The 14,368-nt window shown below is 31.0% G+C and overlaps 1 protein-coding gene across 5 annotated transcripts in view; it reads left to right on the plus strand.

The window, feature by feature from the left end:
* Nucleotides 1-14,368, plus strand: part of LOC142323248 (mucolipin-3-like) — a 97,335-nt gene that overhangs the window by 38,779 nt on the left and 44,188 nt on the right. For all 5 annotated transcript variants that reach the window (XR_012756058.1, XM_075362635.1, XM_075362634.1 and 2 more), the window contains exons 8-9: nt 5,835-5,984; nt 12,729-12,836. Coding sequence is in view for 4 of the 5 variants with exons in the window: in XM_075362635.1 (XP_075218750.1) it covers nt 5,835-5,984; nt 12,729-12,836 (258 nt within the window). In the remaining variant the exon portion in view is untranslated. The remainder of the gene's footprint in view (nt 1-5,834; nt 5,985-12,728; nt 12,837-14,368) is intronic.

The raw sequence follows: 14,368 nt of genomic DNA on the forward strand, positions 1-14,368 counted from the left end.
CTGTTGCCTGTCAAATTGGTGATATAGCTGAATATGTACAGCATCAGCTTTTCGGGAAGTTGCATGACAAAAGTGTTTTCAATTCAGCTTGATGAGGCAAGAGATAGCAATAAAGATGTTCATTTCGTCATTGCCTATGTTCAATTTTGTGATGGTATGTCAGCAGTAAAACTACTGTTCTGCAAACCAATAGAACTCAAAGCCACAGCACTCACATTATTTGCTATCTTAAATGATTTTATAAATGAGGCAAACACATACTGAAAAAATTGCGCTGGAATGTGCACTGATGGTGTTCATTCAATGTCTGGAAGATTCCAAAATACACAAGCAGTTGTGAAACAAAAATCTCCACAGTTTGACTGGACACATTGCATGGTCCACAAGGATCTGGGTTTCCAAAGAAATGCGAGTCCTGGTCTGAATATTGTGCTAACGACATTTGTAACCGTAGTAAATTATATAATAATGAGACCCCTAAAATCAAGAATCTTTTTTGCACTTTTTAAAGACTTGGGTATAGTACATTCTGCATTACTATTTTATTTTGATGCAAGATGGTTATCACGTGGGAAATTTTTGCAATGTGTTTATGAATTAAGAGATGAAATCTCCATTTTTCTAGAATAGGAAAACCAACCTGGAGCCGAGAACTTTCAAGATGATTTATTTGTGATGGAATTGAGCTACTTGGTCAACATATTTGAGAAATTAAATACTTTGAATCTTCAACTCCAATGAGCAAATACTATGTGCTATGTTGGATACAAGTGATAAAGTTAATGCTTTTTGTAGAAAATTTGAATTGAGCAGAACTTTAAAACAAAAAACCTAGAAATGTTTGCAAATGTGGTGAATGTGTTAAAATTAAGAAGGCTAAAGAACAACATGTGAAAGTTGTTTTTGTAGCCGTTGAAAATCATTTAGCCATGCCAGCAAAGAATTTTAAAAAGTATTTTCTTGCTGATGGCAACTTGATAGCAACTTACGGGTGGGTTAGGGATTCATTTCAAAATACTCCCAAAGGACTCTTAACTGTCGAAGAAGAAATTGTCATAGACTTCTCAGCAATTGGCAAAATTAAAAGACAATTTAGTAATAAATCACTCTTTGAATTTTGTGCAGGGCTGGATGATTTAGTTTTCTGCACTGAAAACAAGAGCATTTCATATAGTATTACCATTTTTAACATCCTATCTCTACGAAACTGGATTTTCTGCTGTGGCTGCTTTGAAGACAAAATGTAGATCTCAGCTAAATATAGAAAAAGAATTCAGTGTCTATTTCTAATATTAAACCTTCCTTTGAAAAACTTTGCTCTGCAAGACAAACCCAAGGGAGTCACTAACATTTAACTTGTTTTTAATTTAGTATTGTTAAGCTAATTATTAAATACATAGTGCAGTACTAATACAATCCTATTTATAAGTGTATTATATCGATGTAAATATGTGTTTTATTTTTTATTATGTCAGAATGTATTTTGTTTTGCTTTCCTTTCAGTAAATTAATAATTTTTTTTAATATTTTCTTTTTGATATGCTTGCATCCCCCATTTAGTGTTATCATACTCCCATAGGGGAGTGTCCCCCACAGGTTGAGAAATACTGCTCTACACAGTTTTAATGTGTATTTCACCTACCTCTAACCTTTTCTCTCTCTGTAACAATACTAATTAGTAAAAGTAACTTATTATTGAGATGTAAACCTAGATACTCATCGACTCTGACTCCCTTGTGTTAAATTTGGGGGTTGTGGCTGAAACTTAATTTTACTTTTACCTTTCTAAGCATATACTTCATCTGAGGCTTGTATATATGTAAATTTTGTTGGTCCATCCAGCCTTTCAAGACAGCCAAAGCAATGTGGACTCTGTGTTCATTGAAAATTTATTTTCTGTGAGTATGAGAAAGAATAAACAGTCACCTCTAAAATCTTGAATAATAACACCTTGAAAACTTGGAGTGAAAGACTCATGAGATCATTGAATTGCAGGTTCCAAGAACAAAACAGTTCTTGGTGTCTTCAGTGGTAGGCTTTTAGATCCTTTCCATATGTTAGTAGCTCAGAAGATACTCTTGTTCTGGTGTTGCTGTTAGTGCTTCTTGTCAGTGCTAACTTTTACATGCAATTTACCTAAGTCGGAGAACAGCTAGACTACCCTACATTTCCTCTGTAATTGCTTTGTAGGACAACCTAGTCCCCCACAACAGTTTCAGGTTGTACGTGTAAGGCAGCAGATAACGTCAGAGATCTAAACATATAACATCAGAAAAACCAGTAACAAGCAAACATGATGGTTAGACTAAACCTGCCATCTCATTCTCCTTTTTCTGGAAGTACTGCTTCAAACTGCCTGTTTGATCATGTGGTCATACTCTGCAATCAGTTCTTTATATGCAGTGTCTAAGGGAGTAGCATCCCATTTCACTTAGCCCACATGGATCAAAGTCATGTGCTGTTTTGTAGATTGTTAACTTATGATTTTTAATACTAGCCGTGGACCAAATATTCCAGTTACCATTCTTACACAGTTTGCTACTTGTCACCAGAGTAATATCAATATAACATTTCATCTGGTTCCAAACAGAAATTTGGTATGGCCTGCTTCATTGGTGCAGTAAATATTCCAGGCTTCTTGGAATTTGCCCCTTAGAGTCTGCGACCAGGAATTCACAGAGGATTGAATAATATTTGCATCCAAAGCTATTCGAATCAATTTGTTCTGAAAACTTTCTAGAATTCTGCCTGGTTTTATCATTAAATAATTGTGTATTATTTCTACTAAAAGTAATCGGAGATTAATACCGCATTTAGCATACTTCCAAATATTCTTACAATAGTAAATAAGTTATTGGAGAGGTGAGACATCCAGAAAATATTTAGGAGGTCTGAACATACCATCTCTATACAAGAAGGCAGAATTGAGGGTCTGTTGTGAGTCTGCATAAAGGTACAATCACTGAAAACCTGACAATTCTGCTTCTGATGGTATAGGGATCCTGGAAAAAGAGAATATACAAACAGTATGTCTACTAATTTCCACTAGCAGTGACCCACTATTAATTGTTGAGGTTTGCTCGATCATCAAAATTTCACAAAAGATAAGCAAATTCTATGCACACAAGTTAATGTCTATAATCTTTTGGGATCACTCAGGAATCTTGTTGATTTATTTCATGCCTCTGTAGCAACGATTACTGCAGGTACAGATTACTATTCACTGTAATGCTCCAGAATGTGTACCTTTCTAGATGATTTGAACAGTGTGACATGAATGGTGAGGTTTTTTTTTTTCAGTCACTCGCCTTATATTCTGAACCAAAATTGACTTCAGGTTACTTCCCTCTGTTCAAAAACAATAAAGTAATTTTTGTTCAGCAAGCCATTCGTAATTGATAATAAATTAGAAGAAGCTATCCAGTAATGGTGAGATGGACTAGGGACAAAAGAGTTTGATGAGAAGGTATTTTGATTAAGCATGTAGATCATTGTAGTCTGCCCCCCCTCAATATATTTGCTAGTTAAATAGTGAAGTGTGCTAAGTTTGTTTTTGTTAAACATTTTAATTGTAATAGTTTCATCTTAAAAATTTTCATAGAGACTGTATTTTGTTTTATTTTCATTTAATTTCATTATTAATTAAATGCTATTATTATGTGAATGGAAATTCTATTGTATAATTAAATATATTTATGAATCCAAGAATGATTTGATGATGTATCAATAGCATTTGTGTTCAGTATTATATTATTAATAGTATTAAGTAGTTTTATATATTTATCACTTTTTAATACCCAAAAAGTTAATTGTTCTATTTTAAATTCTTATGTAAATAACCAAAATATCACAACATAAATGCACCCATAGTAAGTAATTATGTGTTTGTAAACAAAATGTATTGGTATTACCATTTAAAGGCAGTTGGTTTGGTTGTAACACTTGTTTTATTCAAAGTAATTTTACTGTCTCTGCTGGTTCTGTTATTACCTTTAACTTATAAATTATGTTAATATATTATTTATTGTGAATAAGTTTTTGATGTATCATCAAATTTATGATCAGATCTACTGTATCTTGTGCTTGTATGTAGATATATATACTAAGTGTATCAAACAATACTCTTTTATTTTGTTAATAGGAATTTCAGGTAGTGGAAATTAAGATCAAACAAAAATTTCTGTAGGTTTCATTTGATGGTAATTTAATTAATTTGGTCATATGAACTTCATGAAATGATTTCTTTAACTTAACTTTTCCTACATATTTATTTTAGAAAATACATTTTAAAAAATACTATTGCATATGTTAAATAAAATAAGGATAAATAGATTAATTTAAAACTTACTCAACATTTTAGTTACACAGTAAACACGTTGAAATTTATGACTAAAAGTAAATAGTATATTTAGTTTTAAGGTTTTTCGTTAACATTTTAAGAAGTTACAATAGATCGCAGAATGTAAAAAATATCGACTCTTGAAGGAAAAAATAATCATGGGTGTAGATTTAAGTTTAATCACAAAGTAATATTAATGAAAGAGATTTTGGTGAGGTCGAGTAATACAAAAAAAGTCTTTATTGACTAACTGGTGTGTACTTATTTTATCTAGATGTCAGGGTAGCCTGACAATAAAGAACTGGCTTTCTAATTCAAGGATTGCCTATTTAAATTGAGTATAGGCTAGTTAATATTTGTAACCTAATGGATGACAACTTTCAGCTGTTGGTCCGGTTCCTATAGACAATCGAGAGCTCGGCCTGTGCAGAGAGCATACAGTTTGGCTATTGATTCATTGATGGCTCTAGCTTTAGCTTCTAATGATGTTGAAATAAATGTATAGACATCTGATGTCTATACATCAACTGACACAATTCGGGTTTGGGTTCATGGGAAAATTGGTTTTGCATAACACTTGAGGCAGGCTGAAAAACTGGTTTAAATCTTAGATTGGCACTGCTCTGGCCAGGAGTCTATTGTATCAATCCAGTTTGTTGAAGATGGCCTTTATCTTATGCCAACCTGTGTGTTGACCTTAGGTCCTTTGCAATGAAGACATCAGCTCCAGACTGTGTCAAATATTATTTCACCACATTCAGTAGAATTTCTGTGCCTTGTGTGTCAATATAGCTAGAACCGTGAGATGCCTGCACTGAAGCCAGGTGGGTTAGTCGTGTCTGATGTCTGTTGAATAATATTGATAACCAGGTCTGCCCCAGATGGAAATCTGTCAAACTCCATCCACTAGATGCAGAAAAATTTTATTCACGTGTGACTAGGGTGGTATATGCTGATCTGAGCCAGGCTGTGATTTGCAACTTGAATTCAAATAAGTAAACTGCACTTACCTTGTTCTGTATGCTACCATGATATATGGTGGTACCACATACGGATGCACATACATACAGCTTCCAAGGTTATAATTGACATTGATTGATTAGTCAGGTTTAATATTAACAAAAATTAGGTGATTGTATTTCAACAGTAGGCTTGTGAGTGTGGTGTTGGAGTCAGGGTACAATAGCAGTAAGTGATCTAGTTAAATACCATCAGAGATTAATTCAGTCGCTTGCCATACAAGAAGTACTGTCATATTTGTTTAACCCTGTTCATTCCTAGCATGTAAAAGTCTCACTGTAATGAGTACCTTGTCATTATATGATAGAAGTTAAAGGCAATAATTACGTTTAATGTTTGCCACATCACTCTTGTTCAATTAAGTTTCACGTCTGTTGACTGTGAAATGAAGTTCTTCTATCATTTTCTTCATGTTGTAGAGCCTTTAGGGCAGAGAATAACCTTAATCTTCTAACTTATTTTTTTTACTTTTCAGGAAACTGTTCGTTTTTTTCGGGACCATTATAAAACAGAATTAAGTGTTGAAGGAAGATTTGAATTTTGGAATCTTTGGTACATAATGATCATTATTAATGATCTCCTTATTATTTTTGGTTCAGCTATGAAAGAGCAAATAGAAAGACAGGTAATTATATTTCAAAGATGATTAACATAATAACATATTTCTTTAATAAGCAAAAATCAATGATTTTTATAGAAAAAAATTTAGCATGATTACAGGAGATTAAGTAAATATTATAGTGTTAAATTACTTTATTAAAATCTGTTGATTCAATTTACAGATTCTTAGTGAAAGAGTTTTGTTCATTAAAAACTGTTGAAAACTTACTTAAAACATTAGAATTAGTAATAAATTAATTCTTCAAACTGAGCCTGAGAAAGCATTATAAAATTTTAAATCCCTTTCAAAAAGTGCAAAGAATGCAGCGGTGGAAACAATAGATATAAGCTTCAGTTTATCTTCAAGAAATTTAAATGGTTTTTTCTCAAATAGAATTCTATATATAGAGTGTATATACTGAGTGTATCGTGAAAATAATGGTAAAAGTTTATATAAACATATTGCCTAAAATGCTTTGTTTCTGGTTAGAGAAAGATTTCACTCGGATTTGAGCTACCCCAGTGAAATGTGGTCATACTGAAATTTTTAGGATATTAATTAAGGGGAAGAGTTAGTGATTTCTTATGGTTTTTGACATGAAAAATCGAATAGAATAATGGTAATGCTGATGCTAAAATAATGGTAATGCTACAGCTGCTGCAGTAGAATATGAAATATGTTTTCTGAATCACAGGATTCAAGATCCCAAAACAATTAGCGTGACTTTTCACAATCTTCAGGAAAAGGTTCACTACTTATTATTCATACCAACTATGAACGATCTGTCCAACACAACACTGTTATTGATGAAATTATTATCGATGTAGTCCAGCGCACTCCAGGCTCAGTACACGATATCTTTCTAATTGCAGTTTCGCATTCGATGGTTTGGAGAACACTTAAAAAAAGTTTTATCCTTATCATAAACAGCCAGTTTGACATTACACGTAGGAGATTGTATACTATGCTTGGATTTCTGCAAGTGGTAGATTACAAATCGATAAATCTACAAGTATAATTTGTTTACCAACAAGACAAATTTGAAATGGTGTAAAGCAGTTTTCAACACCAATTTAGTGTCAATGGATGGTGCGGCCTTCACAATCATTTGTTTGGACCATTCATATTACCTGGCCATTTAAATGCTGAGATCTAATTGAAGTAGAATTGTCATAGCTGCTTGAAGATGTTCCTCTAGAGCTGAGACGCAAAGTATACTTCCAGCACGAAGGTGTGTCTCCCAACTTCTCTTGTGCTGTTTCCACTCATTTAAATCATAATTTCCCTGAGAAATGGATTGGTTATGGAGAACCATATTCCTGGCCACCAAAATTTGTTCCAAAATTGTTAAATTTTGAACAAAAACAGCGGCAAATGGAATTGCTCAGGAGTCGCTAAATTAAGTCAACAATGCAGAATCATAACATAACAGGTGATAAAACATGGGTTTATGGATATGATGTCGAAACTAAGGTTCAATTGTCGCAGTGGAGGCAGTCTGGATCACCAAGATTGAAAAGAGCTCGACAAGTGCAGTCGAATTTGAAGGTTATGCTCACTGTGTTCTTTGATTTTAACGGCATAGTTCATCATGAGTTCTTGCCACAAGGTCAAACAATCAATAAGGAGTACTACTTACAAGTTCAACGCTGTTTGCATGAAGCAATCCAAAAAAACCTCAGATTTGTGGCGAAACAATTTATGGCTTTTGCACCATGATAATGCGCCTGCTCACACTTCATTGTTTGTTCATCAATTTTTGCCAAAAACAACACTGTAATGATATCCCAACCACCATATTTGCCAGACATGTGAAAAAAAGTCACATGGCCCCATGTGACTTTTTTCTATTCCCAAAAATAAAGAGAACCTTAAAGGGCCATCATTTTACAAGCATAGATGAGATTAAAATCAAATAGCTGAAAGAGCTAAACACTGTTCCAAAGATCGAGTTTCAGAAGTGTTTCAAGGATTGGAAAAAGTGATGCCATAAGTGTATTACATCTATTGGGGACTATTTTGAAGGGGATAACATAATGTAGACAAATAAATAAAATTCTTTCCAAAAAATAAAAATTCTCATTATTTTTTAACATATCTTATACATTTATATCAAAGTAATCATAAAAGATATCACCTTTGAAGTTTTTGTTTATATAAAAATGTGATTAATTTCAAAACATTTATAAGATAATTTTATATTTAAACTGTATTCAAGAAAAAAAAATTGGTAGTTTGGTATTTTTTTTTTTTTGCTGATTTTCATTAACATGAAAGTAAAAAACTAAGACTACATTTAACATGCTATGTTGATTCATTTCACATAAAAAAGTATTTTTTTTTTTTACTACTTGTATATTGCCAATTCCCACCAATAAACAGTACACCTTGAACTGTATAACAAAGTAAACAGTGGTATTTTAAAAATGTGTCTGAATTATCTTGTGATTTGACTAATAATAAATTCAGATATGATGTTCGAGTTTGTTATATAATATTTGAGTTTAACAGTCACTCGTGCTTAATAATACGTTTTTAATTTAAATTGTTTAAAAAAGTTCGGTCAACCATTTTACATACTTGTATAGAATGATTTTTTTTTTTTTTTTTTTTTTTTTTTTTTTTTTTTTTTTAAGTATTGGCTGTTCATGTAAGATAAAAAAATAATAGTTTAAAATTGATAAAGTATGTGTTATTCTGGTATGTACATGTGCATCTAGCTTAAAAGATCACTATTGTAGCTTGTTCTACTGTCTGGTTAGCAAAATAGTAGACTTTCACTTCTTTGTTTAGTACTGGTACTAAATTTCTGTTTGTCTTTATGTAATGTTTTGTCAACGCCCCTCCCTTTATTTGACATCATGCCTTATCTGGCCTTCTTGTTTATTTTGTTATTAATGGTTATACTTATTTTTTTAATTTTATATACCTATTTCCTGTTTTCAGTAAATTGAGATTATTGAAAAGGACACATCTTGATTTTTAATCTGTTCATTTATGATCGCTTTATTGTTATTTTTTAATTTGAAGATTTCTAAATTTTTTAAAATGTTCATTCTTCTTCCTTTAATATAATTGTAAATTCATTTTATTGTCCTTCTTTAATTAAATGCACTACATAATTAGAATCTTGTTTTTGATTTTCAAAATATCTCATATGTTCACCATATCTTAATTTTAATTTTCTTCTTGCTTTTCCAAATGTAAATGCAATGCAACTACATAGTTGCATTGCATTTACATTTTATTTTGTATGTTAACATATATATATATAATAACATAATATATATATATATGACAAAGGACATGGAGATCCTTTGTCAATTCATTGTGATAATTGAACTTTTGTTTCAATGTCGTAGCCGTAAACCCAGCTTTCGTTAAGGTCCTTTGCATGAATATTTCATCGTCATTGACTTGTTCAAGAAGTTGCTGACAAACGTCCACTCAATATTCTTCCTGCTGTTCTGTCATTCAAACGAGGAACAAACTTTGCTGTAACTCGATACATGTTCAGTTTTTCAGTCAAAATTTCATGACATGATCCAGTTGAGATGCTAACCTTTTCTGCAAGTATATATAAATATATATATATATATATATATATATTAATTAAAGAAGGGCATACTCCAATAATTATGGAAGAATCAATCAAATTAATTCACAGTTGTATTAGAGGAAGAAGAATGAACATTTTAGAAAACTTAGAAATCTTCAAATTAAAAAATAACAATAAAGTGATCATAAATGAACAGATCAACAATCAAGCAGATGTCCTTTTCAAGAGCCTAAATTTACTGAAACTAGGAAATTCTAGGTCTGTTCAGAAAATAACCTAACTCTATTTTTTAATCTTTATTATTAATTTTTCAGATTATTGGTCCTTGTTCCCTTCAAAGTACACCCCTCTTCTGTTCACACACTTTTCCCAGCAGTATTTCCACTTCATGAAACAGTCCTGGATAGCTTCATTTGAAATGGCCTTTAAGATCCTTGATGAATTTGCTTTAATTTCATCATCAATAGTCTCATAACAGTGTCCTTTCATCACTGATTTTAATTTCGGAAATAAGAAAAAATTGCAAGGAGCCAGATCTGGTGAGTAGGGTGACAGTCATCTGATTTTTGACACAAAAACTGATGAATTGACAAGTTTGAGTGAATGGCGCATTGTCATGGTGAAGGAACCGTGAATTGTCTTGCTACAACTCTGTTCTCTTTTTGCGGATTTTTTCACATTACCATTGTAAAATGCCTTGATAGTAAGCATTTTGAATTCTTGCCTCAAGGTTTCACCTTGAGGCGAGAATTCAAAATGCACAATTCCATTAAAATAAAAAAAAACAGAGAGCATCACTTTGGCATTGGATCTAGACTGACATGCTTTCTTGGGACATGGAGATCCTTTGTCAATTCATTGTGATAATTGAACTTTTGTTTCAATGTCGTAGCCGTAAACCCAGCTTTCGTCTCCCATTAAGGTCCTTTGCATGAATATTTCATCGTCATTGACTTGTTCAAGAAGTTGCTGACAAACGTCCACTCAATATATTCTTCCTGCTGTTCTGTCATTCAAACGAGGAACAAACTTTGCTGTAACTTGATGCATGTTCAGTTTTTCAGTCAAAATTTCATGACATGATCCAGTTGAGATGCTAACCTCTTCTGCAAGTTCTCTGACAGTCAATCTGCGATTTTCACGCACCAGATCATTGATTTTCTGAACATGGGTCTCATTAGTTGAAATTGAAGGTCTTCCTGGTCCAAGGTCATCTTCAATTGACTAACGACTACTTTTAAATCATGAAAACCATTCATAACATTGCATACCATCTAGAGCATCATCTCCGTAAGATTGTTTCAAAAGTTGAAAAATTTCTGTGAAAGTTTTCCCCAGTTTCACGTGTAAAATTTTACATTGTATCTGAAAATCGCCCATCACAATAATTAATACTAACACTTAAACACGTTGTGCTAGAATAACAATAACAATAAAACTAAATGAGATATTAACAATCCAAGAACATGTGGTTACAGAGGAGGTTATGCGGAACACAATGCTGCCAATCCCACATCACTAATATCTCCATTAGCGCATAATTAAAAATATCATTTATTTTCTGAACAGACCTCGTAGATAAATAAAATTAAAAATAAGTTTAATCATTAATAACAAGTAAACAAGAAGAAGGCCAGATAACGCATGACATCGTTTAAAGAGAGGGGCGTTGACTAAATGTTATATAAAAACTAAGAAAAATTGAAGAGTACCAATACAATAAGTTTTGACAATGGAGTTATTTTGAAACATGTCAAAATGTAATAAAATAATGAAGCTAAGATAGGTAAACAGTACTCAACATAGAAATAATATTGATTTTAGCAGAAAATATAATAATAATTATTATTATCTTAATAATAACAAGTATACTTTCAGTTAATTATGAAGGATTGTTGTTTTTCCAGAAAACCTAAATTTTAAGAAAATTTGTACATGTTATAAAGTTCATTATTTAACTCACCAGTTCAGTGAATGGTGTATATCGTTTTTGATAAACCATTCTTACCAACCACTTCTTGATGAATATTCAGATCCACTTATAGGTGAATTTAATTTCTTTTTAATTTAAATGCTCATGTTACTGAAGTAGACGTATCATCCGAATCTAGTTGTTGATTCCATCATCTCAGGACTAGTCGACCTAGGGCCATATAAAATGCACTGTTTAATACAATTTCCCTTGCAGAATGTAATGTAGAATGTCCTATTATCTGGAAAGTTATGTAATGAAAATGATAAGTAGTACAGTCAATTAGTAGTAATCAAAATCAGTCAAACTAATAAAATAAAGTTAATCAGTTGTTTGGATTAAGAGTAAGTATGGTTAATGCATTTAATTCTAATTGCAAGATCTCAGTTAACTACTTGACAATCATTCATCAGGCCAGAGGATTTTAGGAATGAAAAGTAAAAATATATCTTTATTTTGAACAAGATTATATTCATTGAATGTATATTTTCAGTACTATTCTAATTTGTATTACTGATACTTGGTTAAAAATTTTACTGGCTTGTGGCAGCTATTGAAGAGAAATGAAACTTTAGTTCATTATCTAAGAGCCATCAGGAAATAAACATTTTTACGTAGGCTCACACTGGTGGTCTACCATTGATAATGTAAATTCAGTTATTTCCCCTGCATTAACTTGATGTGAAAAAAGTTTCACATGTCTAAATATATTATTTCTGTTTTCATAGTTTAAAATATGTGATAAAATAAAAAATCCCATAGAATATATATTGGATCAAAGTTTGATCCAAATTTTGAATTTTATATTCAAAGTGTATAAGTTAAAGAACATTCTGTTGTGATTAAAAAATTTAAGAAAAAATCAACAGTGAAATTTATTAATACAGATGATTTACATACCATTGTGGTGTCAAGGACTTAAATATTCTTTAAATAAAAAATAATTTTTTTTAAGTATACTTCAATTAGTTATTATAAATAAATTTGTTCTGTCATTTTCACCATCATCTTGGATGAAAAAAATTTTTTAGACATTAATTTTTATTTGCATTCACAATTTTTTTGTATGTATGTATGCAGTAATAGTTACATATTATTGTTGTTATACGTTGAAAGACCAACCTTTGTTGTATTTCTGTAATATAGAGTGTTCTCTATGTTCATATTCCTTGATTGTCATCTTTGCTGTGATGTATTCTTTTTTTATGTACATCTTGTACACTTAATTTTTTTTCAGCAATATGTCGGAGACCAATGGAATACTTGTAGCGTGTTTTTAGGAACCGGCAATCTCCTTGTATGGTTCGGTGTACTTAGATACTTAGGATTTTTTAAAACATACAATGTAAGTATTATGTTATGCATTACTTATCTAGATGTGCTATTTTTCTTTAGTAGGGAACCGATATCAATTTTTTTATAAATTGAAACAAGGAGTATTAAGATTGGGATTCTGAGTTCATTACAAATTTTAGGCCTTTTCTAAATAAAACGTACTAATAATACAAAGTGATTTGTGTTTTCAGAATTCTATAAAACTTACACGCATAATATAAAGCTAAATATTTCATGATTACAATACAGTATGTTGAAAAAAATCTAAAATTATAAAATGTTGAATATAAAATAATTGCATGGTTAAAAGTATGTTAAGTATACAAATTTTAAATAATGAAAAATATTACACCAATAAATTAATTATCTTAAAGCAATATTAACAGAAAAATAAATTGGATAACAAATAATAGTATGTTCATGCATTAACTAATAAAAATCAATTATTTTTTGTGTCTTAAGTTTTACACCCTAGTCAGTTGTCATCATTAAGTAAACCCATCAACATCAACAGCGGTGTTTACAACTATTCGGTTTCCCTGTATTTTTCTCTTTCTGCATTACATGATACTGTCTGTACTTTCTTTTTTTATTAAGTAACATTTTCTGGACCCTTTTGCTCTAACTTCTGTACATCAAATGTTTCATTGATACTACATAAGTTAATTCTGAATCGGCATATGATAAAATGGAAGAGTCTTCAACTTTTACTGTTACAACGTTATTTACTTTAATAAGCAGTGATGTTAACATTAATTTACGTTATTGATATTTTGTTATTCTTAGGGTTTTCTTAAAGATACATGTACATCTTTAACTAGACATTTAAACCACATCTGTTGGAATTATGGTAGAAGTATTATGAAATGTCTGCTGAACTCTTGTATTATGTCTCTACTGTTCAGTGGTTAAACATATCCTTTCTGGTTTCACTTTTTCATTATAGTGATTTTTTATGAGTGATCTTCCAATTATTTGATTAGTATGTACCAAATGCAGAATGTTTTTTTTAAATTTACATATCAAATGAGGAAACTTCCAGGTATTCATTCAAGGGACATTTTAAGGTGTTAGAATCATAATCCCTCCCCTTTTCTTTTCATTTTAAGAGTTAGGTGTCTGGATATTCAGAAGCTTTTAATTGGATTATTGCTAATATCCAAAATTGTGCCCCAAATAATAATTACTTAATTTGTCTTGATAGTTGCAGGATGTTCACATTTTAAATTACAAGCTGTTGTGAAAAACAGGCTGAAGAAGTTAAGTGCGTCCTCACCAGTCAGTTATATGATAAGGAATTATATTCCATTGATGATTTTTTTCCATTTTTGTAGTAAAGTGGCCTTGTTTTTATTTTATTTTATTTATAAGTACTATTATCGTATGTAGGGATGAGTTGTGTAATGCTGTTTTATATTATTTTTGTTTTTTATTATATTTATAATCATGTATATTGACATCAGTTAGTATTTTAATTATATTTGTAGTTGTTTGCGATAAAGAAATTTGAAAATGAATAAAAAATTTATTAATTATGTTAAT

The sequence above is a fragment of the Lycorma delicatula genome, chromosome 4, assembly GCF_047948215.1.
Source record: "Lycorma delicatula isolate Av1 chromosome 4, ASM4794821v1, whole genome shotgun sequence".
Lineage (NCBI taxonomy): Eukaryota > Metazoa > Arthropoda > Insecta > Hemiptera > Fulgoridae > Lycorma > Lycorma delicatula.